Source organism: Diachasmimorpha longicaudata, chromosome 3 (assembly GCF_034640455.1).
Source record: "Diachasmimorpha longicaudata isolate KC_UGA_2023 chromosome 3, iyDiaLong2, whole genome shotgun sequence".
NCBI lineage: Eukaryota > Metazoa > Arthropoda > Insecta > Hymenoptera > Braconidae > Diachasmimorpha > Diachasmimorpha longicaudata.
The window spans coordinates 4,258,788-4,286,632 of record NC_087227.1 but is presented as its reverse complement, the minus strand read 5'-3'; the positions used below and the strand labels follow the sequence as shown (position 1 = coordinate 4,286,632).

General features: G+C 39.2%; 4 protein-coding genes across 5 annotated transcripts; 1 reads left to right on the top strand and 3 right to left on the bottom strand.

The window, feature by feature from the left end:
• Nucleotides 1-33: 33 nt before the first annotated feature.
• LOC135160472 (uncharacterized) lies at nt 34-13,167 on the bottom strand. 2 transcript variants are annotated; one of them, XM_064117044.1, is made up of 8 exons: nt 12,691-13,167; nt 11,346-11,542; nt 10,923-11,139; nt 10,627-10,742; nt 8,776-8,875; nt 8,581-8,691; nt 1,869-2,024; nt 34-168 (listed from the first exon to the last, which is right to left on the bottom strand). In XM_064117044.1, exons 1-8 carry the CDS (start codon nt 12,985-12,987, stop codon nt 118-120), a joined length of 1,245 nt encoding a protein of 414 aa, XP_063973114.1. In that variant the 5' UTR covers nt 12,988-13,167; the 3' UTR covers nt 34-117. The 2 variants fall into 2 exon arrangements, with proteins under 2 accessions (XP_063973114.1, XP_063973113.1); XM_064117043.1 differs by lacking the exon at nt 34-168 and having other exon boundaries at nt 1,797-2,024.
• LOC135160995 (uncharacterized) lies at nt 2,105-3,508 on the bottom strand. The gene is made up of 2 exons (XM_064118216.1): nt 2,766-3,508; nt 2,105-2,200 (listed from the first exon to the last, which is right to left on the bottom strand). Exons 1-2 carry the CDS (start codon nt 3,489-3,491, stop codon nt 2,105-2,107), a joined length of 822 nt encoding a protein of 273 aa, XP_063974286.1. The 5' UTR covers nt 3,492-3,508.
• Nucleotides 3,620-7,591, top strand: LOC135160480 (uncharacterized). Its single transcript, XM_064117055.1, has 2 exons — nt 3,620-4,799; nt 5,372-7,591. The coding sequence occupies exon 1, from the start codon at nt 3,620-3,622 to the stop codon at nt 4,319-4,321; it is 702 nt and encodes a 233-aa protein (XP_063973125.1). The 3' UTR covers nt 4,322-4,799; nt 5,372-7,591.
• Nucleotides 13,168-16,569: 3,402 nt separating the features above from the next.
• Nucleotides 16,570-27,104, bottom strand: LOC135160477 (uncharacterized). The gene is made up of 8 exons (XM_064117049.1): nt 26,589-27,104; nt 24,405-24,601; nt 24,043-24,259; nt 23,747-23,862; nt 21,551-21,650; nt 21,356-21,466; nt 17,683-17,838; nt 16,570-16,908 (listed from the first exon to the last, which is right to left on the bottom strand). Exons 1-8 carry the CDS (start codon nt 26,880-26,882, stop codon nt 16,858-16,860), a joined length of 1,242 nt encoding a protein of 413 aa, XP_063973119.1. The 5' UTR covers nt 26,883-27,104; the 3' UTR covers nt 16,570-16,857.
• Nucleotides 27,105-27,845: the final 741 nt, after the last annotated feature.

The following is a 27,845-nucleotide window of genomic DNA, read 5'->3' as shown; positions in this document are numbered from 1 at the left end:
GGTAATTTTCGCAATTGACTACAATCGAAAGACGTTTATTCAGCCATTTTTGCTCATGCAGAGCATCATAATTAAAACAAGATTGCAAGATTTGTGCTCGAATTTCCGTACTATTTTTCAAGTCATGTTCCTCAGGAGGGTGAAAAATCGCATAGCTCCCGTGAATATCTTGAAAATGAGAAAAATCAGTGAATTAACTTTGATCAATTGTATTCGGTAAAGTGTGTTCTGGATTTAGTGAACACTGTGCACTACGTTCTGTTATAGCTTCTCCCGTGAACAACGCGATATTTCTTATGCAGGATATGTACTGATTATGGATCTTTTGATATATTAATATGACGATCTATTACATTTCAAAAAGTATCAATGATTTTCTACCCGGTTAACAATGGCTGAAATATTTTGAATTGAAAACTCATTGGATCTGACACCTTAATGGTTCAATTAACAACCGTATGAGAATGGTCCTGCCTCCCACTCTTTCCAATTGCAGTTAAGACAGTTAAGACTATTCTCATAGTATTTCGACATTATAAACCAGACCGAACGCGCGGTAATTATAAAATTTATGATTGAAAACTTCAAAATAAAGTGAGTTCTGAATTCAAATTAGCCGCCTCAGAGGACTGGACCACTAAGGAATCAGCGTGACAGATTTTTCACATATCGCTAGCATTCAGGCCGGCTCTTCTTAGTGTAAGTTTTCTCCTATTAGGCCAGTTTGAATGACCTAAACGAAATTCCATAATGTCGCGCGTTGTGGGATTAATGTGCGCCTGTAATTGTTCCACTGAATTGTTCTGTGATTATTGTGTTGATAAAAAATTGCGCTAAGCCAGTAATATGTTCAGTGTAAAATTATTATTTTGACGTGACAACGTCTTAAATTAGGTTGCGGCTGGGAGTCACTTATGAAAAAGTGTAACGCCCGGTAACGTTACGATGAGTCACCGAACGAGAGAGAGGCCCGCCGAATGCCTTGCGTCTCTCTCCCACTCAACTATGATCGGTCTGCCGCGCATTGAATCGGCGCATGCTTGTCTCTGTCTTTGTCTTTCTCGAACGTTCTTGGCGTTGGAAAAACAAGAAAGCGTCATAATACAAGTTCACACGTGTGGTTAAAGTATCGTCTGCTGTGTCTGTATTGAAAATGTGGAGTGCTTAGATTCGTCATTTACAACAACTACAACAATAAAGGTAAATAATTGTACACTGATATTTCATTATCGTAAACTATGATTGATTGATTAATTGTTAGATTGACACAAAAGTTGAGAAACTGAGTTTATAGGTTATGTCATACTATTGATAAATGTTGATAGTGACGAAAATAATTCTGTGTGTGCGGATGTGTGTGTTTACTTGTGTGCCAGAAACGATTTGCTTTGCTGGCTTCTAGTGGCTGTTGGTCGGTGGTGGGAGTGTTTTTGTTTTTTGTTTTTTGGCGTTTCTAAGTCAACTACGTTAAAAGGAACAACTATCGACTTGACTTTCGCAAGACACATTACAGCAGAAACACTTCCTTTCATTTCATATTTCTCGTATCATCGTCCTATCCTCAACAAAATCACTCAAATAGGAGTTAGTTAAGTTTAAGTTTACATGTACAATGTTTTAGTAAACAAAATATATTTCTATAGTTAAAATTTGTGCAATTCTTATTTTCATTCAATTCCTTGTTCCTATTGTGCAATTTAATTATATTCATATCAATAAATATTCTACCGAGAAAAAGACGTTGTCACGTAAAATCTTCGCCCGTAAAACCGACTTTACAGGCAACAATTTTTTTTTTACTCAATACGTGCTTTGTTACATCTAATATTTGAGGTCATGTAGGATGCAATGTTCAAGTGTATACGAACCACTGTCATTTGAGGCTTATTCAAGTAAACAAAACCATAAGCTGCGTATATGAATTCTGGTTCAGTCTGGATCATTATTAATAAAAGTAAATTTTTTATTGTTGAATTGAACTCTGTCCATGAACAGTTATAGGCCGCCTGACGGACTCCAGCGATCTAGTTAAGCATAATGAAACATCTGACTATCAGGAACATTTCAAAGTTGGAAGATTATGGCAATGAGAGGAGGGTACGAATTACAACTTTACCAACCAAGTAACACTATCAACATCATCCTCACGGGTACCATAAGCTCGTTCGGTTATAACATTACGCTTCGGCATGGGTTTTTCCTTCATTTAAAATTAACCCTTTTCGAAAAAATGGAGCAAAGCAATCTCCAATAATCACGCCAGATTTGTTCATTCTCTGGTGAATTATCATACTTGGAAAGCTCTCAATAATTAATTTTTTATTTAAACGAATACTTCAGGGACGGCCTACCCGGCCGGAGAGCTCATGCTGAATAACTGGTTGATCATTACTTGTTCATTAGGTGAGGATCAATCAACCGATGATCGAGTGCTGGTCAATAGGCAGTCGATCGCTAATGTAGTATCAGACGATCCATGAGATACGGATCGACTAGTAGTTGACTGGGTGCACATCTTCATCCCACATCATCGAAATTATAGTTTGTATTATCAGTTTTATTAACACAAACGTTACTATTGAAATTACAAATTCCTGCGTACAGCAAAACCCCATCCACGTCAAATAACTATTAATTAAAATCTCTTGATAATCCATTTAAATCCTGAAGACCATTTTTGTGAATTTAATATGTCCAGTTTGAACTATAATTTTTAAGTGGTTCCTATAATCCGTATACAGCTCACAAATGGTATCGCTCCATACCTCTGTAATAAATTTAGGGTCTTCCATTCCACAACTATCAGTGAGTGAATTTAGCGCTTTGTTGGAATCATGCCTTGACGATCTCGGCGAGCTCTGACGCCTCGGTCTCTCTGTTTCATGTTCGTGAAGCACAACTGTTCGACGTTCCGGAGCATCGTGTGTACTGCATTCTCTTATTGTCAGTTCCTCACGATCAAAAATTGGTTTGGATCCCTCTCCTGCTCTTCGTTTGATGATGATTTCATCAGGATTGGTAATATTCCTCAACAATCCAGACGACCCTTCAGCGTTTGGCAGGTTTCGGTGAACATTAACTGTAATTTTTTTTAATTCACTAACAGCAATTTTATTACCCTCACTGCCCTTAAACAGTGGAGTATTATTCGACGAGGTATCGCACTTCTCAAACATAACAGGAATGCTGCTGCTGGAATGAGTTCTTCGTTTTTCTGCAGATTTCCTTCTACCACGTCGTCCGCTGCCTCCGGGTGACGCTGATCTTGATCGTGATTTGGATCGTCTCCGTTGTTTCTTCACTTTTAATTCCCGAGCTCGTCTTGCTTCCCACTCTTGGATCATTTTCGTTTTACGTTTTTCGTGTTCCCGGCGTCGTTCCTGCTCCATTCTCCATTCCCTTCTTTTTCTCTCCAATTCTTTCAGTCTATCCTTGGAGAGTAAATCCCTCGGGTCCTGATGCTCTTTCGGTCTGTCGTCGTTTCTTCGCATTTTACTTTAAAAATTAAAAATGAGTCACAGCAGCAGAAGGATCAATGTTTTGATAATATATATTACATGCAAGTTAAAATACGAATCACGAATGAATAAACAACACTAAAAAAGTATGAAAAAGGCCAATGTCGGGATGTAAAATGCGAAGTGCATACAGGCCAGGGACATGGAAAATGGAGCAGGAACGACGCCGGGAACACGAAAAACGTAAAACGAAAATGATCCAAGAGTGGGAAGCAAGACGAGCTCGGGAATTAAAAGTGAAGAAACAACGGAGACGATCCAAATCACGATCAAGATCAGCGTCACCCGGAGGCAGCGGACGACGTGGTAGAAGGAAATCTGCAGAAAAACGAAGAACTCATTCCAGCAGCAGCATTCCTGTTATGTTTGAGAAGTGCGATACCTCGTCGAATAATACTCCACTGTTTAAGGGCAGTGAGGGTAATAAAATTGCTGTTAGTGAATTAAAAAAAATTACAGTTAATGTTCACCGAAACCTGCCAAACGCTGAAGGGTCGTCTGGATTGTTGAGGAATATTACCAATCCTGATGAAATCATCATCAAACGAAGAGCAGGAGAGGGATCCAAACCAATTTTTGATCGTGAGGAACTGACAATAAGAGAATGCAGTACACACGACGCTCCGGAACGTCGAACAGTTGTGCTTCACGAACATGAAACAGAGAGACCGAGGCGTCAGAGCTCGCCGAGATCGTCAAGGCATGATTCCAACAAAGCGCTAAATTCACTCACTGATAGTTGTGGAATGGAAGACCCTAAATTTATTACAAATGGCGCCCAACGTGGGGCACAATACTCTTGACCTTGCTAGAGAATTGTGAATAATTAGAAGTCGTTCATGTCAACAACGCTGACATCAAGTCGAGTTACTCGGTCAAATAAAGAAACGGTTCTAAATCCCGGGTTGGTAACTGATAGAAAAATAAGAAAGGGAGCAAATTCACTGCTGCTAAAGAAATCATTATTGTCATATATTAATAGTAATTCTGCACGGTGTCACAAGGAAATAAAAATGGAACCAACAATGGAGGAGTTGAAAAAAATGCTAGCCGAGGAGCAAGCCAAAGTAAAGAGAGCTGTCGGGGAAATGGATAAACGAAAAAAGCAGATCGAGGACATGGCTAAAGAAAATCAAACATTACAAGCTCAGAAGGCGTACGCTGAGGAATTGTTGCAGGGGGCTCAGAGGACGGCACAGCAGGCTATACAAAATTCTCCCGCTCCACAGCAGATAGAACAACAACGGCCATCAGGTTCCCTTAATGATGACATTGTTAGAGGTTTGGCCAGTCAGTTACCATATTTACAAATGAATCCGAATATTCCCCAATTCAGCGCGAGAGTAAATCCAAAGGAATTTATTCAGGAAGTGAAGAATTATTTACGTTTAAAAGGCATTCAGCCGGAGTTCCAATTAATTTATCTTGAAAATTTTTTAACGGGACGAGTAAAGAACTGGTTCCAATCATATAAATCGGACATACAATCATTTGCGGATTTCGAGGTGAAATTTTTAGAGCAATTCTATTCGGTGCCTATGAAAGTTGCATGGAAAAGTCAGTGGCTGGTTCGTCGATATAATAATAATGATGGAACGTTTCAGGAGTATTTTTATTCGCAAAAAAATAAGGCTAAATTTTTTGATCCCCCTCTCTCTGAATACGAAGTTAATTTTTCTATCATTCAACAAATGCCAGATGATGTAAAAATTGCATTAGCAACAGTCAATTATTTAGATACGCAGGCAGTAACACAAGCACTATCCCAACTAGATATAACACAGTTGAGTTTTAACAATTTAAGCCTGCAGACAATGGCAACCAATCGAGTAGAACATACAAATCATTTTCAGGGTCCTGAGTGGATACCACAAGGCCGAGTTCAGGCACAAAATCAACCAGGTTTTAGAAATAGCAATACCCCACGAAATGAGTGGAATAATTCTCGAGGAAACTCTAGACCAAAACAACCGTATCAAGGGCATGGGGGATACAAGCAAAATCGTTGGAATAACAATCCCGAAGCGGGTGCCTCAGCGATGATCCTCCCGGACACGCGCTTTCCCCCACCAAATCTACCACCGGTAAATCGCGCACAAAGTGAGGGTTATGTGAGGAGACAGTCCACGGGATTCTTACAAAATATTAATTACGTTAATGAACCGGGATTATTCACATCCAATTGTGACCCTAATGAGAGTTCAGTTAATATTAATAATACCGAAAAAACGAAGCCTTCACCTTCTGGTAATTTTGTGGATTTTGTAGATGAGATTAGGGAAGAATTTGAGGGAGCGAGAGGTCCACTCAAACAAAAATTTAAATTTGAAGCGTGTCCACATGTATATGTCGATATCATGGGAGATAAAGGGGGATCATGTAATGATTTTAAATTATTACGAGAATGCCGCCTCCTAAGGGAGGAGATTCATCATCATTTCCAGACATCACCGATAACGGCGCTGGATACCTGATGGGTTGGTGACAATCGGACGTAGGAAGATCGCTCTCTCGCCGCTCGACTACCGACCAGTCTGGTCATTCTCCCAAATCCGCTCACCATTATATTCGAATATTGGTAGGGTTGGGAAAGCGAGAGCCTTCTGCGTTATTTTATATATTTAGGCGACGCCCTAGTTGCGAGCACTGATCAGTGACTATATTTTTGTATACGCGGAGCTATTGATTTGTGTGTTTAATTTTTATTGACGAAGTTTCCCTTCCACGGAAAAATATTTTGACGTATGGAGATAGGTATGATTGTCATATATTAATAGATGTGTATGTGAGTATGAGAGAAAAAACTATGTGCTCTATGAGCTATATTCAAGTGAGTAACCATTATTTTTAATTAAAAGGAATAAGAGATTAAATAAATCTGAAGCCAGTGGGCTAATATTTAACTTGAATGGATGAGTTGTTATTTTTGTACTGACCGTTAATATTTTTCTAAATTATTCGTTAAATCGCATAAACTAAATAAATTTATTACACCTCACCGGTGGAAATACGGTTCCCTTTTTCGGCCGCCATGTGTCGAGAATTTAATCACCCCACTCCACAGAGTAATCTTTCTCCTTTGCAATAATACGCGCCCTCGCCCCGTGACTTGACCGCAACAGCAATTGAACTATGGCTTTTTATTGACCCTAACGACCCCTTAACTAATGCTTATAAATATCGCGGGACGCCACTAGGACAGAAGTAAATTGTCGCTCACAATGGTCCGAGAATTCGAAAGCAGCCGAAGCCAACTGTTGTATACCTATGAATCTACATATTAAGAATTAATAGCGGAGCTCGAATAAACTCCGATGAACCTTTGAATCCTTCCCCAATAAAACTCCTGGTCCTTTCCAAGATAATCTTCCAGACTCTTTCCAAATTATCGATATACTCCCTTTTGTCATGCATCCCTCCAAAGACAGAGTTCCTATTGCTTCAACAGAAAATATCCCGTCACAACGAACCAACAAGACAAACTCGTAAATAGAGGACCGCCGCATTTTTCCTCAGTAGTAGACTTCCATTCGGCATGGACTAAGTAACTATCTGTCAGAAAGATATCCATAGAACTTGTATTTGAGTCCGAAAATGAAGATTCCATAGAAGAAGTTACTTCTTTTGTATTGGAATCCAACACAACAAACATTAACTATTTTATTATTTCTTGGTTCCATCCCCGCTGGCCTCTCGTTTTCAATGGATTATTTCCCTTGTTGGTCCGTTCACCAATCTGCATAATTCCCCAGCCCCACTTCTCTTGGAAAACTCGAAATCTTTTCCGGAAGTGTGCACGCGCGGTTACCCATCCTTCTAGTGATTACGGACAGCGCTACACAGTTATCCATAGTTGTATGAGCCCATCATTGCCGTGCGCGGGCCGCTGAGAGCACGGCAGATTAATTAACTAACTAATGAGTTAGGTATAATCATTCATGTGTTACTAAAATTTGCCTTGAGGCCGGAGCGATCGCGGAAGAAGGGATGAACGACTGCAAGTGCACCCGAGTCAGGAATATAATACCCTTGTGCGAGCTTTCTGCTAGGGGGGGGGGCTCCGTTTGTACTTTCTCAACTGTACAAATGATTAACTGTACAGAGAATTTTCAAACGTTGAGAACACCGGTGTGCAGGGATTCAACTGTCGAGACAAAAAGGTAAGCTGTACATGTGGCGCTGGGTCCACATGTACAGCCACAGTGGTGCTCTCACCGTTTGAAAATTTTCTGTACAGTTGAGAAAGTACAAAAACGGAGCCCCCCCTCTGCTAGTGACGCGCTGCGATACCTTGGGGCACTGTCAGAACCACCCATTTCAAATATTCTCTTCTCTCCTCGTCTCTTATTGGTCTTCTCAATATTGATATTTTTCTATAGTTATGAAAAAAATCAATCGGAGAGGTCGGCGCCATTCGCAGGTACCAATGAAGATAATCGGATATTCGCCAGATTCTCATAAGCCTTATGTAGAATGTGTCAAATGGATGACGAATGAATGAATGAGCTCTTTGTTGTTTTAACTATAGTGGACGTTAAGGTTTGTCTAGACGTTAGGATTTTAATGTAATTTATGTGTTTGTTTAATATAAGGAATGCGAGGAAAAGGAGATGGGTGGACATGTTTCAAGTTCTGAGGATTTTTTCTAGAATAATGGTGAGTGTTGTCCGGCCATGTGGGATCACTCATAGGACAGACCTTGCATTGTCGAAGGACTCAGGGAAGAAAACTAATGATAAACAAAGGGAGAAAAAGGCAGTGCATTTTCGGGTGTGAGCTGCGGTATGAGTTTAGTGGTTAGTTTTAGTTGTAACTTGACCGTTAACCAGTGAAGATACTTTTCTCATCCTCCTAATATAATTTTGAGTGTTTTACTTTTATAATATTCTGTAACCTTCGTAAAATAAACTAATCATAATCCTTTCATTTGATATTGATCCTACACTTATAAATTTCTACAGCGTTTTAGACAGACACCATTTGAGTAGTGATAACTAATTGGTAAAGTTGTAATCAAGTTGGTTCAGTTGAGAATATTTTAAAGTTGGAAAATGTTCGTCACCTGCTCATTCAAATGTTGGGCGCACATGCAAAACATCATCGTTTGTGCCGTTATACCAGTAGTAAGTAGGGCATTTTTTCCGGCCATTTCCCACTCATGCTTTGAAAGTCTCTAAAACGAGAAATGTTAACTCAGATTATATAAACATACCTAAGGAGAATATGGTTCATCATTACTTCATAGAGCATAACATACATATTGTAGGCTATACAGACAGGTGCAAATATTCAAACCGTTGACCACTACAGTGCTAAATAGAATAGGATTGTAGATTGTTTCCAATTCGTTGATATATCTACAATATACACAGATTATTGTAATCAGAGTCGGATCGTTTATTCAATAATGGTAGTTTTCTACACTACATGGCAGGTTTACATGGAAATCGATTTTACGAGCGCTCAACTGAACGAAACAAAATTATAACAAAGGCCATAAAATGAAGATGGCAAACATCGCAATGACGATATCTCCTAATTAGCCAATTTCTCAGGGCACTTGAAAAATTCTCCACAAGAGTTCCATAGCGACGGCTGCGACAAATTGAAACGCCACTTGGTAGGAGAATGGGGTGCATTCCATATTTCAAAAGAAGAAAGTTACATTACCATTATCAGAACACTCTACATGAGAATATTAATAATGTCAATAATATTAACATGAATTATGAACATTCTCAATTGTTCCTAATAAGTTCTCCGTCTCTGATTAAGACAAATTTTGAGGTAAGGCATCTAACACATCGTTCCAGGGTTAAGTGGAATGAGAGAAATGATGTTTCTTACTGTTAATTTGGAGTCTTGTTGGGATGCACTTTGTCATTCCTTACGTACATGTGGAATCTTGCTTGGGCAGCAAATATTAATAACTGGTACATAACCAACAGATAAGAACCTTTTTGGAAACATATGGAGCTGCGAAAGTACGGTCGCGTACTGCAGGAAGACCTGATCTATTGATAGGTGTGACAGACACTTAAGATGTCACTTTTGACGAAGTGATTACTGATATTCATAAACCTCGTCAAGGCAGAAAAATCGAATGGACAAGCTGGATAAGACTGTGAAAACGGGAAATGGTAATTCTAACAGCTCATTAAATTGTTTCAGTTGGAACGAAATAGAGAACAGAAAATTCCTGAGTAGCAATCCCGCTGTCGGAGGGATTAGTTAACAATGGAGGTCTAGTCCTCTGCGTCACCGCCATGTTTTTTTTCACTGAAATTAGGTATCACTAGGATGAGCGGAAAGGCGGATCTGAGGATGCTTCATTGAAAATTAAGGAGATGAGCAATGCGTCTTTCCAAACCCTACACCTGGGTTCAGGGCTAACATTTTTCAAACTTTCTGACGGAACAATCGGAAAGTTTCTTGATTTGCGGTTTCAAAGGCACTCGAAATATGAGAATTCTGTGTACTAAGATAGTGATTATGAGTTATTTGCATTAAAAAAAGGCAAACACCCAGCGTAGCATGTGGCGCCCTGCTTCTTCTGGAGTGAGGTACTACGATGCCGCTGGCGTCACTAAAACTCCCAGAACTGAGCCTGTACTTCAGTCAATGGAGAAAGCAATCTGATATAGAATGGCATCATAGAGCTGGTGAATGAAAGAGAAGATGGTGACTCTATCCTCAGGTTCCACGATATCCATGTATCTCGGGACAACGCGCCAAACGGTGGAACTAAACAGTATTCGACGGAACGCGGATGAAGAAAAATAATAATAATCGAATATTTTATTCAGTGTAATTTTTTCATCAAAAAACTGACTGACGCGACCAGTCGAACCGAGGAAATTGGACAAAAACTCCGTGAGGAAGGCACTCCGCGTTTAGACGGGTTACTGCCGACTCGAGAAAAATCGGACCCTTTCTTATTTGTAAAAGTAATTGAACTGGTGAATGCGAGGAATTATTCAATCAGGACGTTTCATCTGATTGAAGACAGAGTTCTGGGTACCAAAACTATGAGTGTTTTCCTTCAATAACAAATAGAAATACATGAATCCGAACCATTCAACATCATTCTAAATATTGCGATGCTTACTCGAATAGTTTCAAATAATCCTGTACGGTTGTCTTCAATCGTTGCACTACCATCGCCGTATGGTGCGATCCTATCATTTCTGGAGTTGGCATATAACGAAGCCGATTTGCAAGAATCTGGAAATATATTAATGAGTACACTTAATATTCGCATAACGGTTTATACATCAGGCTACATCTGATTAACAATCTTTCGATAATGAATCCGAAGTCATTGTGAATTCTGAAGAACACCCATATATCTAAGACCTCTTGAGGAAAACATCACTTCCATCTAATCAAAGAGATGATCGTTACTTGAAACTGAATCGCCAAATGTGTTGTGAGCTGCGCGAACAGTCCGTCAGCTGCTGTCCAGTAAAGAGTGCAGAAGATGACTCCAATCGACTCTACGGTAACGCAGCAGAAAAACGACAGAGGTGTAGTCAACGGAAATGGATGTACAGCCGGATAGACAGTTTTTGTATAATCGAAGGTCTTATTCACTCCTGATAATTTAAACAGAGAATATGCCCTTGAAAATAAAACCAGCTCATTACGTTATATCATGTCAGCCCCTCACGATTCTGCAGTGAGAAACGAATATAATTTTGCCAATTAAATATTGTTCTGACAAGAATTTAAAGTGGATTTTCGAATTGAAATTTCTGGCATTTGTTTGTTCCGAACAAATAAGATTGGCAAAACTATACAATTTTTCAGTGTTTTTATTCAACTTACACATATGGACGTACTATATATGATCCGAAAAATACTGCAATTACTGTGCCATACCAAACCCTAAACAAACGTATGGATTTGGCAGCCTCCACCATACTCTCCGTTATGGTATTTTGGGCGAGTCCCTCATCCCAACGGAGCTGAATGGCCTTGATGAAGTTGTAAAATTCACGGCGATAAATCCATAATCGATAACCCTAAATATTTTCAAAACCATAATGCCTGTCTTTATTTTTTTACCAAATTAACAAATTTCATGTATACACGGAAAGTAATTTTCACTACTTCATAAAATTCTACGACAGTTTGCATCTTCAGGGCTATAAGCTCCGATTCTATGGGGTGGTAATGCTCATCGGTTTCGAAATGCTTGCTAAACCTCGGCGCAACGCTAAATTAAAATGCCAGTGTATATTTTTCTTACTGAATGGTGAACAATTTAATGCATACACGGAAAAATTTTTTTAGTAGTTTATAAAATGTTGACGCAGTACGCATCTTTAGGGCAATGAGCTCTGATTCTATGAGAATCGCAATGCTCATTGGCTTCGCAATACGTCCAAAAGGTCGGCGCAATGTTGAAGCAAAACGTGCATCCACACGGAAGCCAAAAAGAATATAATTTATTGCCGCGAGAATGTCAGAACTTAAAATGCCATCGCAGTACAACTTTTTATGGAACATTTCACTACAAGGTCATTTCATTGAAAATGTCACATGTAACTTAATAACATTCACAGGCAGTTCAATTTTAATTTGGGAAAATGCGTTCTTGTTACCATCCAACATCGTACTTTTCATTTTAGTTCGCAGTATAAACACAGACAGCGATGGGTTCAAAGCCGATGAAGACGAATACGTTCAACAATACTACTACGTGGCATAGCAAAATCACTATTGAATAAGTGCGAATTTATATTAAAGCAGGGTGATTTTCTAAAATCAGCTATGGAAAATTAAGGAAATAGAAATTCGTCGAAAGTGAAGAATTTACATTAAATATGGTCTAGAGTAGAAAAGCGAATCGACTCTTTCAAAACTTTATTGATGCTCTGTTCCATAGCAATTAATATTCCATAGCAATTTCTACTGTGATAGCAGTTTATAAACTACTAAAAATTTCTTATTTGGGGTACGTACAGATAACTTTGAAAAATATTTCATAGAAGGGACACAATTAGAATTTACTGCGGTAAAAAGAAAATTTGAAACAATTACACAATACAATAGAAAGAAGACAATTTTAGGATGTCGGTAAACCCAAATATAGTCCGTCACTGCAATACTAATATAGCAGTTTTTACTTTAAATTTCTTTCCGTGCATTAGTATCAAATGAAAGTTACTTTGTATGTTCCCAATGAACCACAGAGAACAATTGCAAGAACTTCAATAGCAAACAAGGAATATTGCCGGGCTTCTACGATAACATTGGAAAAGTCACCAACTAATCCGCACAATAATATACCTAGAGCACAGACGAACGGTGGCAATTCCCACAAATTGAAACTTGGTTCCGTATTTTTGAAAATGCTCCCCATTGAATACAATCCTATACATTGCAAAATGAGAACGTCACCGCCAAAATAATATTTAAACTGCAAATGTGGTGCTATTGAACCCTTCGATGACGGCTTCGACATTGTTCAAATGCTTCTTAGAATACAGTCTGTCGGAATTGCTCTCATGTGAAACTCTGTACGATGTATAATGGGGCATAATAACGTGAGCTTGTCGATCGATGTAATGATTCTTCAATACCTGATGAGATAATGGAACTGCGCGAAATTAACAGTCGAAACGAAAATGAGTTATCAGAAATTATTGAAGCATTCAAGGAACATTCGTGATGTGAATACCGAAGCTCTACGCGGTACAATTTGCATATCAATGGGAACCATACATAGTACACTTCGCAGATGCGCATGGGGGCTTGGCGAGTGGTGGGAGCAGATCGAAGTTATAGTGCATACCAGTGTATCATGATGTACGGGGCTCCTGTTACGTCTTACAACGCTCTGCTCAAGTGATTAGAGAAAAATATCTTCAAAGATTTTCAGGTATCATAGAGTTATCCTAAAGTTCAGAACCGATATCATTGTTGTGAATCGCCGTGTCTAATGAGAGAGCGAGAGAGATGAGATATCTAACTGCAAACCCGGAGCTAACTGTCACTTACCGCGACCGGGTGCCACCATGTAACGATGAAACGCCTATTTCAGACGTTTTGTTACGTTTCTATTGTGAGGGATGGCGATGTTCAGGATAAAGTAGTTAAATACGTCGATAATGAACTTCATGGAAAAAAATAGACCAAAATTAGGCGGAATATAACCATTTATTCGTAATAAAAATGACTCGATTTTGTGTAGACTTAAGCGAAATACCGTCGGAGGAAAGACAGAAAGACAAGAGATACAGATGTATAGGGATTGATGTGATTAAAAACTTACAGTTATTGATTCGTCTGAGGAAATCCAGCGGAATGCTCCAAGTGCGAATCTAATGCCCCTGTTGGCGTCTCTCGGGGTTGCCTGATCGGTGTATGGTTCGTACTACTAGGCGGGTGTTTGCAGGGACTTGGTGCAATTTTTCGATCATCCTGGTTGAGGATAATGGGGATTCCGAAGATCACTTGAAGATTCTAAAGATTTTGGCGGTTCCTCGACAGTTTTGATGAGTTTGAAACGCGAAAAAAGGGAGAATCACCCAGACTGAGAGTGTTAATTGCCGAGGCAATTAGAATTATGTGGGTTGAATTGTAATTATTGAGTCAGTTACGGGCAGAGAAATGTAACGATGGGGTGTCGTCGGTAGCCGCTGTTCAATCAAGACTGATCCTTGCGGTGATAATTGTTGAACCAATTTTTGTGCGGATCAAGTTCCTTTTATAATGAGAAAAGCGCGCCACTTGATGACGAAGCTTCCGTCTTTTCCCTTTGGGCCGGATCTGGAAATTTCCTCAGCGAATATTGTCGTCCATTTTGACGATGGTGGGGGACGCATAGATGCACCTCTCCTCATTGGCGTTAATCATAGGTGGTGGATTAGCTCGCGCTCTCCCGATTCCGGTCTAAGCAGTGTGTCGCCCATAAATTGACATCACTACCGATGGTCCTCCTGTGAAATCACATTATACATCTTCTCTTCTTCTTCTCCTGTATTTCTTTCAATCCCAAATACCCTTATCCACCTTTCACATGCTCGGTGTCAGCTGACCTCAAGGACCACCACCCCAAGGTTCCCCGCGGGAGCCATGTCTGTGTCAGTCACTCGTGGCTCGAGGCCGTCATGGTTGCTAAGTATCTTGCGGCGACCTGAACTAGCCGACAGTATGGATTTTTCCGAACCCCCTATGGCAGTGGGTAATGGCCTAAGTGTTTGATATCATGTAAGTAGAGTAGATCAATAGGCTATACGTGGTGTCCGAACACCATAACCTGGTAAGGTTGTTTTCATAACACCGCATTGAGTGTATAAGGGGAGGGTTCGTTTTGGGGCTCGAGTGTCAGAGTAGGAGGGTAAGGCAGAGTGCGATTAAAATGTCTCACGGAGGTTTTTTGAGGTCGGGGTTTTCTACGACGACAAAGTTTCTAATGAACAGTTATTTGGAAGACTAAACTTTGTGTATTTTGTGGGATTAAAGAACCTCCGAGGGAAAGGCTGCAAGAACCCCCTATGGAACCACTGCTAAGAAATGATATTTGAGAACTCCAGCCCAGGGGATGATTACATATGTACACCTGAAGAAACGGATGGAAACACTTCCATATATCCCATATTATTGACGAGTAAAGCATTATTGTTCTCATTTCATTATAGCTTTAACGAAACGAAAACAACCAAGAGATTTCGACATTGAGGAAAGGAACTCTACTCGACGAAAACAGGTGGCAGGTTTTACGTCACACGTGATACTCTCTAAATCTTCGTTTGTATATTCCTTACTTACTTTTATGTTGAAAAAAAAAATTTCATTATGTGTGCAGCCATTTAAATTTACTTATGACCCTTCAGATCTCACAATTAGCTGAGCGGTTAGAAGAGGCTATCAACGAGAAATCAACCCTTTCCAGTTCGATCCCCTTCCTATGCCATCTACGATGGTACTTAGTTTTTCTTATTTTCCGCCAATTTATGGAATTGATAGATTTTGATTCAGAGTCTATTGATATCCATCGAATCACTCTACATAAAATGAGCCCAAGGAGAAGTTTCTATCAATTAATAAAAAAAAAGAGGTACTACCCTAGATGACAATTTTTTGAAAAATCATTATGAATAATTCCGTCCATCAAATTATTTTTATAGTCAATCATTATCTAACGTTCACCTATCAATTGATTCTTATGGTGAAAATAATTAATTTTGAAGAATCGGAGGCTAACTTTTTACAACCCAGTCTTTGTCTAAAACTTGGCCAGGGATGGGGCATCGCTCGCTCATTTCTCATGCCCGGGTAAGGTATGATTCCGCTTTCTTTGACACCACGATATGACGATCGTTTCCGAAGGATTTTGTCTCGCAAGTTCAGGAAAAATAATGAAAAAATTCCTTCTCAAAAACGGTTGCAATCAACCACTTCGGTTCCGGTGGTTTTGAACGCACTCACGCCGTCCCTCTTTTTTGTGTATGAACGAAGAAGGGTTTTGTGACAGACCAACAGCGGGGGTTCAGGGGGACCAAACAATAACATACTTTTTGGAAATTTGGGAAATAAACCAGTGAGGGCCAGTTTACACTGTTGTGAGGTCCTACATATCTGGGTGTATGTCATGGACTACCTCCCTTAGGGTACCGATGTGCAGTGGGCACTTTGAAAAAGTGATACCATCTTAGTGAAACGTTCTTCGGGTTTGTTGGCAGATACGGATTTTTCCAAGACTGAAGAGACTCGTATTTGTTTCGTGGATTTTTTTTGAAATTCTGAAGCCCGACGTCGTTTTCATGTACGGAGGGCACCACGAGGCCGGTCACCACGTCGTCATGAAATGATGAATTAATAAATGAATTGCTGCTCTTCATTTTACCTTGTTCATTCGTTCATGTATTTGTTCTGCGTTGCTTTGTTGTTGGTTGTTGTTGATGATATTGAAGAAACACATGCCAATGCCAAATTAACATTAAGCGTAGTCGGTAGGAATGCGATATGACTTGTGCCAATAGTTGTAATTTTATTTCACGATATATGTATTAATAGGTGTTAGAGAAAAGGGGAACAAAATGTAAAAACCCGAGAAAGTATACATATAGTCAATAAATTAACAAAATAAATTAATTGATAATCGTACATAATAATCTAACCATGGATAATGACAAGAAGACAGCGCAGTTTCAGACCATCAGTTCGTGAAAGTCGTCAAGCTGCGGGAATCTTGTGGATGTCTAGGTAGAAAGGTAATTTTCGCAATTGACTACAATCGAAAGACGTTTATTCAGCCATTTTTGCTCATGCAGAGCATCATAATTAAAACAAGATTGCAAGATTTGTGCTCGAATTTCCGTACTATTTTTCAAGTCATGTTCCTCAGGAGGGTGAAAAATCGCATAGCTCCCGTGAATATCTTGAAAATGAGAAAAATCAGTGAATTAACTTTGATCAATTGTATTCGGTAAAGTGTGTTCTGGATTTAGTGAACACTGTGCACTACGTTCTGTTATAGCTTCTCCCGTGAACAACGCGATATTTCTTATGCAGGATATGTACTGATTATGGATCTTTTGATATATTAATATGACGATCTATTACATTTCAAAAAGTATCAATGATTTTCTACCCGGTTAACAATGGCTGAAATATTTTGAATTGAAAACTCATTGGATCTGACACCTTAATGGTTCAATTAACAACCGTATGAGAATGGTCCTGCCTCCCACTCTTTCCAATTGCAGTTAAGACAGTTAAGACTATTCTCATAGTATTTCGACATTATAAACCAGACCGAACGCGCGGTAATTATAAAATTTATGATTGAAAACTTCAAAATAAAGTGAGTTCTGAATTCAAATTAGCCGCCTCAGAGGACTGGACCACTAAGGAATCAGCGTGAAAGACTTTCCACATATCGCTAGCATTCGGGCTTGCTCCTCTTAGTGTAAGTTTTCTCCTATTAGGCCAGTTTGAATGGCCTAAACGAAATTCCATAATGTCGCGCGTTGTGGGATTAATGTGCGCCTGTAATTGTTCCACTGAATTGTTCTGTGATTATTTTGTTGATAAAAAATTGCGCTAAGCCAGTAATATGTTCAGTGTAAAACCATTATTTATACTCAATACGTGCTTTGCTACATCTAATATTTCAGGTCATGTTGGATGCAATGTTGAAGTGTATACGAACCACTGTCATTTGAGGCTTATTCAAGTAAACAAAGCCATAAGCTGCGTATATGAATTCTGGTTCAGTCTGGATCATTATTAATAAAAGTAAATTTTTTATTGTTGAATTGAACTCTGTCCATGAACAGTTATAGGCCGCCTGACGGACTCCAGCGATCTAGTTAAGCATAATGAAACATCTGACTATCAGGAACATTTCAAAGTTGGAAGATGATGGCAATGAGAGAAGGGTACGAATTATAACTTTACCAACCAGGTAACACTATCAACATCATCCTCACGGGTGCCATAAGCTCGTTCGGTTATAACATTACGGTTCCGCATCGGTTTTTCCTTCATTTAAAATTAACCTTTTTCGAAAAAATGGAGCAATGCAATTTCCAATAACCACGCCAGATTTGTTCATTCTCTGGTGAATTATCATATTTGGAAAGCTCTCAATAATTTTCTTATCTAAACGCATCCTTCAGGGACGGCCTACCCTGTCGGAGAGCTCATGCTCAATAAGTGGTTGATTATTACTTATTCATTAGATGAGGGTCAATCAACCGATGATCCAGTACTGGTCAATAGGCAGTCGATTGCTAATCTAGTCTCAGACGATCCAGTGGACAGAGATCGGCTAGTAGTTGACTGGGTGCACATCTTCATCCCACATCATCGAAATTATCGTTTGTATTATCAGTTTTATCAACACAAACGTTACCATTGAAATTATAAATTCCTGCGTACAGCAAAACCCCATCCATATCGAATAACTATCACTTGAAATCTCTTGATAATCCATTTAAATCCTGAAGACCATTTTTGTGAATTTAATATGTCCAGTTTGAACTATAATTTTTAAGTGGTTCCTATAATCCGTATACAGCTCACAAATGGTATCGCTCCATACCTCACCGTTGGAAATACGGTTCCTTTTTTCGGCCGCCATGTGTCGAGAATTTAATAACCCCACTCCACAGAGTAATCTTTCTCCTTTGCAATAATACGCGCCCTCGCCCCGTGACTTGACCACAACAGCAATTGAACTGTGGCCTTTTATTGACTCTAACGACCCCTTCACTGTTGCTTATAAATGTCGCGGGACGCCGCTAAGACAGAAGTAAATTGTCGTTCACAATGGTTCGAGAATCCCAAAGCAGCCGGAGCCAACTGGTCCATACCTACACATCTACATATTAAGAATCAATAGCGGTCCCCAATAAAATATTTGAAATCTATTCCGAAAATTCTCTGGGTCCTTCCCCAATAAAACTTCTGGGGCTTTCCAAGATAATCTTCCGGATTCTTTTCCAATTATCGATATACTCCCTTTTGTCATGCATCCCTCCAAAGACAGAGTTCCTATTGCTTCAACAGAAAATATCCCGCCCAACGAACCAACAAGACAAACTCGTAAATAGAGGACCTCCACATTTTTCCTGAGTAGTAGACTTGCATTCGGCATGGACTAAGTAACTATCTGTCAGAAAGATATCCATAGAACTTGTATTTAAGTCCGAAAATGAAGATTCCATAGAAGAAGTTACTTCATTTGTATTGGAATCCAACACAACAAACATTAACTATTTTATTATTTTTTGGTTCCATTCCCGCTCATCTTTCGCTCTCAATAGATTATTTACCTGATTGTTCCTTTCACCAATCTACCAAATTCCACAGTCCCACTTTTCTTCGAAAAATCGAAACCTTTTCCACAAATCTGTCCGCACACCTTCTGTCCCATCTGTCCCATCCTTCTACAGGATGTCTGAGAAGTACATGCCCATACTAAACCGGCATATTCTGGGGGCGAGTCTGACCAGAAAAGTCCTTTTTCACTTTTCGCTCAGGCGCACGCCTGCTGAGATATGGGGGTACAAAGGACGGCCTATGGGGCACGAGCGTTGAGCGGCTCTACGTTCGTGTGCCGCGGGTAAGCGGTGTGCGTGTTTCCCCTTCTCCACGGGCGGACGTTCCATTCCGCTAGTGAGTGAGAGAGAGAGGGAAAGGCATTTCTCTCTCGATCATTGGCAATTGCACGACAATCCTTTGGAAGGGTGTAGGGGGGTGCATAAAAACCTATTATTATAAACATTAGGATTATTTATTAGAATACAAGAATTGATTTGGAAAATTAGGATTATTCATTGGAATAATTTGATCAGATCAAAAATTCAAACAATAATCCTCGATTATTAAATAAACTAATTATTTTACGCGTTTTTCTCATCAGACATTTAATATTTCAAATGGAATTCCCCACACAAAAGCATCGTGACAAAATGTTGTCAACCCATTTGTTTACGAAATATTTGTCAAAAAGCGTTTTTTAGTAAAAAAAAATTCCAAAAATCACGGGCATCCCCCTCGACAGTCCGGAAATAATTGTTTAAATGTTAGTTATCTCATGATGCGATAGGCCTACAGTATTTTGTCAAAAGCTCTTGTTTGAGATAGAGACGAGGTTGCGGTGCCGATTTGGGATAGGCGTAGAAATTTTTTAAAAACACGAGACACGAGAGTCTAATGGGGGATGCACTGGGTTTTTCATTAAAACTGTTGAGGCGTGACCTCGCGTCTTTGAGCTGCGTTACAATATTCTTATGGTGATTTCCTGAGTTCGGTTCAGTGTGACACTGCTGATGTATTCGAAAAAAAGGGACTTGAAATTGTTACGCTAATTGAGAGTTGAGAGAATCCACTTCAAAACTTAAGAATACTAAGTCGCACGTGTGCTTTGGCTACGAGCGTACGGTTTACTGGTCAGAAAGTCCTTGATTGGACACATCTTAGCGCGTGATGCTTTTCATCCCTCTATTGGGCGTTGAGCGTAAACTATACGAATCGAATTTTTTGCTTAGAGACCGCGTCAATTTTTTTTATCTTCTAAACAAATCATTTTTATTGTTCACTTTCCCTTAATTTACAACCAGAAAGGTCTCTTGATAAAAGACTGTAAAACGGCGTGTTACAAAGATAATTAACAATAAACAATTGATTCCGTAATTCACAGGGGATGGGTCGCGATTTTCGGGAAATCGGTAGCAATAAACGCTAACTATTTCTTGATTATTAAGTGAACCAATGGGTTTGCAACATTTTGTCAAGAAGCTTTTTTTGTGGGGAATTCAATTTTAAACATTAAATGTCTGATGATAAAATCGCGTAAATTAGCCTCATATCACAGCAGGGGTGCGACTGAGAGAAGAATGGGAAAAGACTTTTCTGGTCAGACTCATCCCCAGAATATGCCGCTACAGTATCGGTATGTACTTCTGAGACACCCTGTAGTGATCACGGTCAGCCCTACTTAGTTGTCCATAGCAATATCAGCCCATCATCGCCGAATATAATACCCTTGTGCGAGCTTTCTGCTAGTGGACGCGCTGCGACACCTTGCGGCGCTGTCAGAACCATCCATTTCAAATGTTCTTCTCTTGTCTCCTCTTCTCTTATTGGTCTTCTCAATATTGATATTTTTCTATAGTTATGAAAAAAATGAATTGGAGAGGTCGGCGCCATTCGCAGGTACCAATGAAGAGAATCAGATATTCGCCAGATTTTTATAAGCCTTATAAATTTCTACAGCGTTTTAGACAGACACAATTGGAGTAGTGATAACTAATTGGTAAAGTTGTAATCAAGTTGGTTCAGTTGAGAATATTTTAAAGTTGGAAAATGTTCATCACCTGATCATTCAAATGTTGCGCGCACATGCAAAACATCATCGTTTGTGCCGTTATACCAGTCGTAAGTATGGCATTTTTTCCGGCCATTTCCCACTCATGCTTCGAAAGTCTCTAAAATGGAAAATATTAATTCAGATTATATAAACATAGCTAAGAAAAATATGGTTCATCATTACTTCATAGAATATAACATACATATTGTAGGCTATACAGACAGGTGCAAATGTTCAAACCGTTGACCACTACAGTGCTAAATAGTATAGGATTGTAGATTGTTTCCAATTCGTTGATATATCTACAATATACACAGATTATTGTAATCAGAGTTCGGTCGTTAATTGAATAATGGGAGTTTTCTACACTATATAGCTGTTGGGAATCCGGCTAAATTCCAGCCTTCCCTTCCCCCGCGCTCTCCAACCTATGACCGCTCGACCGCTGGCCCAAAACAACCCGCTGTTGCCAGGGGAACTTTTGTCATATTTGCCTAATTGGGGCGCCACTTTCCGGAGACATTAACCCCGCAAACACCTCCTCTGACCAATGGCAATCGTCACGCGCCAACAATTGGGAATTTCCTCGGCCGTGACCTCTCCCAAAATTGCCCTCTCGTCGTTTGGACATCGATAAGTGAAGATCGCGTGTGATTACTCTCCGTTATGGAAAACTCTAGACATTATAACTCAGGTGTAACTCATTCGATCTCAAGATTAACTCATCAAGTATTTCTCAACCCCGATTCAGTGACCGCTCATCTTAATTGTAATTAAATTAGATTATATTGTTTATAATAAATAGACATCGCACCGTTCAACTCGTGTGTGAATTTGTGCTACGTATTTTACCGGCCCCCCTCCTTCCATCCTCACCCTTTCTCGCCACTCTCACCAGATCTCCTCAATCACTCACCCTCACAAACCAGGCATCTCTTCAAACAATAGCAGTTTCACATCGAAATGGATTTTATGAGCGTTCAACTGAACAAAAAGCTTAAATATGACAAAGCTCATAAGATGAATATGGCAAGCATCGCAATACCGATATCTCCCAATTAGTCAATGAGCCAATGTCTCAACCCAACGTGAAAGAATTTCCATGAGAGGTCTCACAGACGGTTAGGATGTTGTTTTTGAAGTGCTCACTAATATTTTAAAACTCTGTTAAATGTTGAAAAAACTGAATGGACTGGTTAGCAGAAGATGACAACAAGAGAAGATGGTTATTATAAGAGCTCATTCAACCATCTCAGCTAGAACAAAGCAGAGAACAGAAGGGCGAATGCTACTACCTCTACAAAATGAAATGAAGGGTTTCCTGAGAGCTAGTCGCCTTGACGGAACTGGTTAAAGAGGATTGATTAAAAGTAGAGGCTCCGTTGTGGGGATTGAGTGACGCCAGCGGCATCGTAGTATCTCACCCCAGAAGATGCAGGGTGCCATACGCAATGTCGGAGTGCCTGCCCGTAAGCCGACTCAAAAATTCCTGAGTAGCAATCCCGCTGTCGGAGGAATTAGTTGAAAATGGAGGTCTACTCCTCTGCGTCACCGAAATGTTTTTTCCACTGAAACTAGGTATCACTAGGATGAGCAGAAAGGCGGATCTGAGGATGCTTCATTGAACATTAAGGAGATTAGGAAGGCGTCTTTCCAAACCCTACACCCGGGTTCAGTGCTAATATTTTTTTAAACTTTCTGACAGAACAATCGGAAAGTTTCTTGATTCGCGGTTTCAAAGGCACTCGAAATATGAGAATTCTGTGTACTAAGATAGTGATTATAAGTTATTTGCATTTAGAAAGGGCAAACACCCAGCGTTGCGTGTGGCGCTCTGCTTCGTCTGGAGCGAGGTACTACGATGCCGCTGGCGTCACTAAAACTCCCAGAACTGGGCCTGTACTTTAGTCAATGGAGAAAGCAATCTGATATGGAATGGCATCATAGAGCCGGTGAATGAAAGAGAAGATGGTGACTCTATCCTCAGGTTCCACGATATCGATGTATCTCGGGACGACGCGCCAAACGGTGGAACTAAACAGTATTCGACGGAACGCGGATGAGGAAAAATAATAATAATCAAATATTTTATTCAGTGTAATTTTTTTATCAAAAAACTGACTGACGCGACCAGTCGAACCGAGGAAATTGGACAAAAACTCCGTGAGGAAGGTACTCCGCGTTTAGACGGGTTACTGCCGACTCGAGAAAAATCGGACCCTTTCTTATTTGTAAAAGTAATTGAACTAGTGAATGCGAAGAATTATTCAATCAGGACGTTTCGTCTGATTGAAGACAGAGTTCTGGGTAGCAAAACCATGAGTGTTTTCCTTCAATAACAAATAGAAATATATGAATCCGAACCATTCAACATCATTCTAAATATTGCGGTTCTTACTCGAACAGTTTCAAATAATCCTGGACGGTTGTCTTCAATCGTTGCACTACCATCGCCGTATGGTGTGATCCGATCATTTCTGGAGTTGGCATATAACGAAGCCGATTTGCAAGAATCTGGAAATATATTAATGAGTACACTTAATATTCGCATAAGGGTTTATACATCAGGCTACATCTGATTAACAATCTTTCGATAATGAATCCGAAGTCATTGTGAACTCTGAAGAACACCCATATATCTAAGACATCTTGAGGCAAACATCACTACCATCTAATCAAAGAGATGATCGTTACTTGAAACTGAATCGCCAAATGTGTTGTGAGCTGTGCGAACAGTCCGTCAGCTGCTGTCCAGTAAAGAGTGCAGAACATGATCCCAATCGACTCTATGGTAACGTAGCAGAAAAACGACAGAGGTGTAGTCAACGGAAATGGATGTACAGCCGGATAGACAGTTTTTGTATAATCGAAGGTGTCATTTACTCCTGATAATTTAAACTGGGAATATGCCCTTGAAAATAAAACCGGCTCATTACGCTGTATCATGTCAGCCCCTCACGTTTGTGCAGTGCAATTACAATTTCTGGCATTTGTTTGTTCCGAACAAATAAGATTGGCAAAACTATATATTTTTTCAGTGTGTTCATCTAACTTACACATATGGACGTATTATATATGATCCGAAAAACGCCGCAATTATTGTGCCATACCAGATCCTAAACGAACGTATGGATTTGGCATCCTCCACCATTTTCTCTGTTATCGTATTTTCAGCGACTCCCTCATCCCAACGGAGCTGAATGGCCTTGATGAAGTTGTAAAATTCACGGCGATAAATCCATAATCGATAACCCTAGATATTTTCAAAACCACAATTGCTGTCTATATTTTTCTTACTGAATGGTGAACAATTTAATGCATACACGGAAAAAATTTTTTAGTAGTTTATAAAATGTTGACGCAGTATGCATCTTTAGGGCAATGAGCTCTGATTCTATGAGAATCGCAATGCTCATTGGCTTCGCAATACGTCCAAAAGGTCGGCGCAATGTTGCAGCAAAACGTGCATCCATACGGAAGCCAAAAAGAATATAATCCATGGCCGCGAGAACCTCAGAACTTAAAATGCTATCGCAGTACAACTTTTTATGGAACATCGCACTATAAGGTCATTTCATGAAAAATGTCACATGTAACTTAATAACATTCACAGGCAGTTCAATTTTAATTTGGGAAAATGCGTTCTTATTACGATCCAACATCGTACTTTTCATTTTAGTTCGCAGTATAAACACAGACAGCGATGGGTTCAAAGCCGATGAAGACGAATACGTTCAACAATACTACTACGTGGCATAGCAAAATCACTATTGAATAAGTGCGAATTTATATTAAAGCAGGGTGATTTTCTAAAATCAGCTATGGAAAATTAAGGAAATAGAACTTCGTCGAAGATGAAGAATTTGCATTAGATATGGTTAAGAGGAGATAAGCGAATCGACTCTTTCACAACTTCATTGATGCTCTGGTACACGAAAAAAAATTGAAAGTAAAAATTGTTATGTTAGCATTGCCCTTGCGGACCATACTCGAATTTGAAGACATCCTAAAACTGTCGCCTAAAAGACCGTAAATTTTAATTTTGTACTTCTATAAAATAAATTTTAATTTGTTCTATGAAGAACCCAAATAAATTCCAGAACATCAATACAGTTTTAAAAAACTCGATTCGTTTTTCTACTTATTACCTTAGCAAAATTAGATTGTAAAATGTGTTAAAGTAGAAACTTGTAAATGAAAGGATTTCCATTTACAAGTTACTTCTAAAACCTTTTCCTTAATCCGAAAATACAAAAACTCTGGAACAAGGGAATTTTGTCTTCGGGGGAAATCAAAATTCAACAGATCGGTTTTTATTTCATTTCGTGTGAAAGATCGTCCTCAGTGTCACAGCGTCTTGGACAATCTCTGTCATAATGATCAGGTAAGAAATTAAATTTAGTAGTCTTTCTACCGGATTTCCTTTAATTTAATTGCTTATCATCACACATGACAACTACTATGTAAGTTATTGGTTGTCCAAATATTCGTATTCGCACCAGAGTTATTCATTTTTTTTACTAGCTGAATAAAGTGAAGTGTCACAATTACCGATTTACGTTATAACGAATGAATGGTTGGGTGGTTCTATCATTTTCTATATTGGAATGCCTCATATTAGGTCCGATTATTTACAAATATTGCGCAAAGTGTACTAAAAAATAAAGGAATATATACCAATAATTAATGGAGCATAATAAGCAACTTCGTTTGGTTCTTGATTTTGAACAATAATAACAGATGGGTCGCTCTTTGATGTTTCCAAATTGAAAACAAAGTAATTTTTCTTTTGAAACGGAACAATTTTAACGGAAAAAGCGGAGTAATTTATGAAGAGTTGACATCGTAATATGTTGATCCCAGTAATACTGAATTGTCGACAGCTCGGAGAATCAAATCACATTGGAATTTCACTGTGTTATTTATGAAATTTCCAAATAAATGACATATGGTCTTGGAGTACAATGTTCCATAGCAATTTCTACTGTGATAGCATTTTATAAACTACCAAAAATGTCTTATTTGGGGTATTTACAGATAACTTTGAAAAATGTTTCATAAAAATGACAAAATTAGAATTTACTGCGGTCAAAAGAAAATTAGAAACAATTACACAATACAATAAAAAGAAGACAATTTTAAGATGTCTGTAAATCCAAATATGGTCCGTCACTGCAATGCTAATATAGCAGTTTTTACTGTAAATTTCTTTCCGTGCATTAGTATCAAATGAGAGTTACTTTGTATGTTCCCAAAGAACAACAGAGAACAATTGCAAGAACTTCAATAGCAAACAGGGAATATTGCCGGGCTTCTACGATAACATTGCAAAAGTCACCAACTAATCCGTACAACAATATACCTAGACCACAGACGAACGGTGGCAATTCCCACAACTTGAAACTTGGTTCGGTATTTTTGAAAAGACTACCCATTGAATACAATCCTAAACATTGCAAAATGAGAACGTCACCACCAAAGTAGTATTGAAACTGCAAATGTGGTGCTATTGAACCCTTCGATAACTGCGACATTGTTCAAATGCTCCTTACAATGTAGTCTGTCGGAATTACTCTCTTGCGAAATTCTGTACGATGTATAATGGGGCATAATAACGTGAGCTTGTCGATCGATGTAATGATTCTTCAATATCTGATGAGATAATGGAACTGCGCGAAATTAACAGTCGAAACGAAAATGAGTTATCAGAAATTATTGAAGCATTCAAGGAACATTCGTGATGTGAATACCGAAGCTCTACGCGGTATAATTTGCATATCGATGGGAACCATACATAGTACACTTCGCAGATGCGCATGAGGGTTCGGTGAGTGGTGATAGCAGATCGAAGTTATAGTGCATACTCCTGTGTCATGATGTACGGGCGTGCTGTTATATCTTGCGAGGTTCTGCTCAAGTGAATGAAGAAAACTAGTTACAAGGATTTCAAAAAGCCTACGATGGTGGTCGAATTGGTTGAATCGTTCAGGCCGACGATGGGACCAGTGAGGCGCTGGTTCCATTCTGCTTTAGGGCATCGGAATACTTCGCCATTCGGAAACCTTCGAAAGAACGTCTCGACACCGCGAATCCCCAAGAAATATTATTTTCTGATGACTCTTGCTTGATGAACGCCGAACTGCTTACGGTTTTTCATGGTTTTCCTTAGTCACCGGGATTGTGTGTACGTGGCATCCAACTCCTGCGGTAAATGTGACCCGTTTTTTTCCTTCTTTTTTTATTTAAGCATTCAAATCCATTGATTTATTCTGCTACAAAAGAAGATTTTTTTATTCAATTTAAAAAAAAATAAAAATTCACATGAATTACCTTCTTCCTTCTTCAACATTTAGTAGTCTTCAGTATTATTGAAGGTCCAATTTTCACGAGGTGAGGAACCAGTCAATTAACAAAATAATCTTCGTCTTTAAAGGTTTCAGAAAATAGCGAACTTCATAAGGTGGAAAATAGACTTCACCTTCGCTCATAGTATTTGA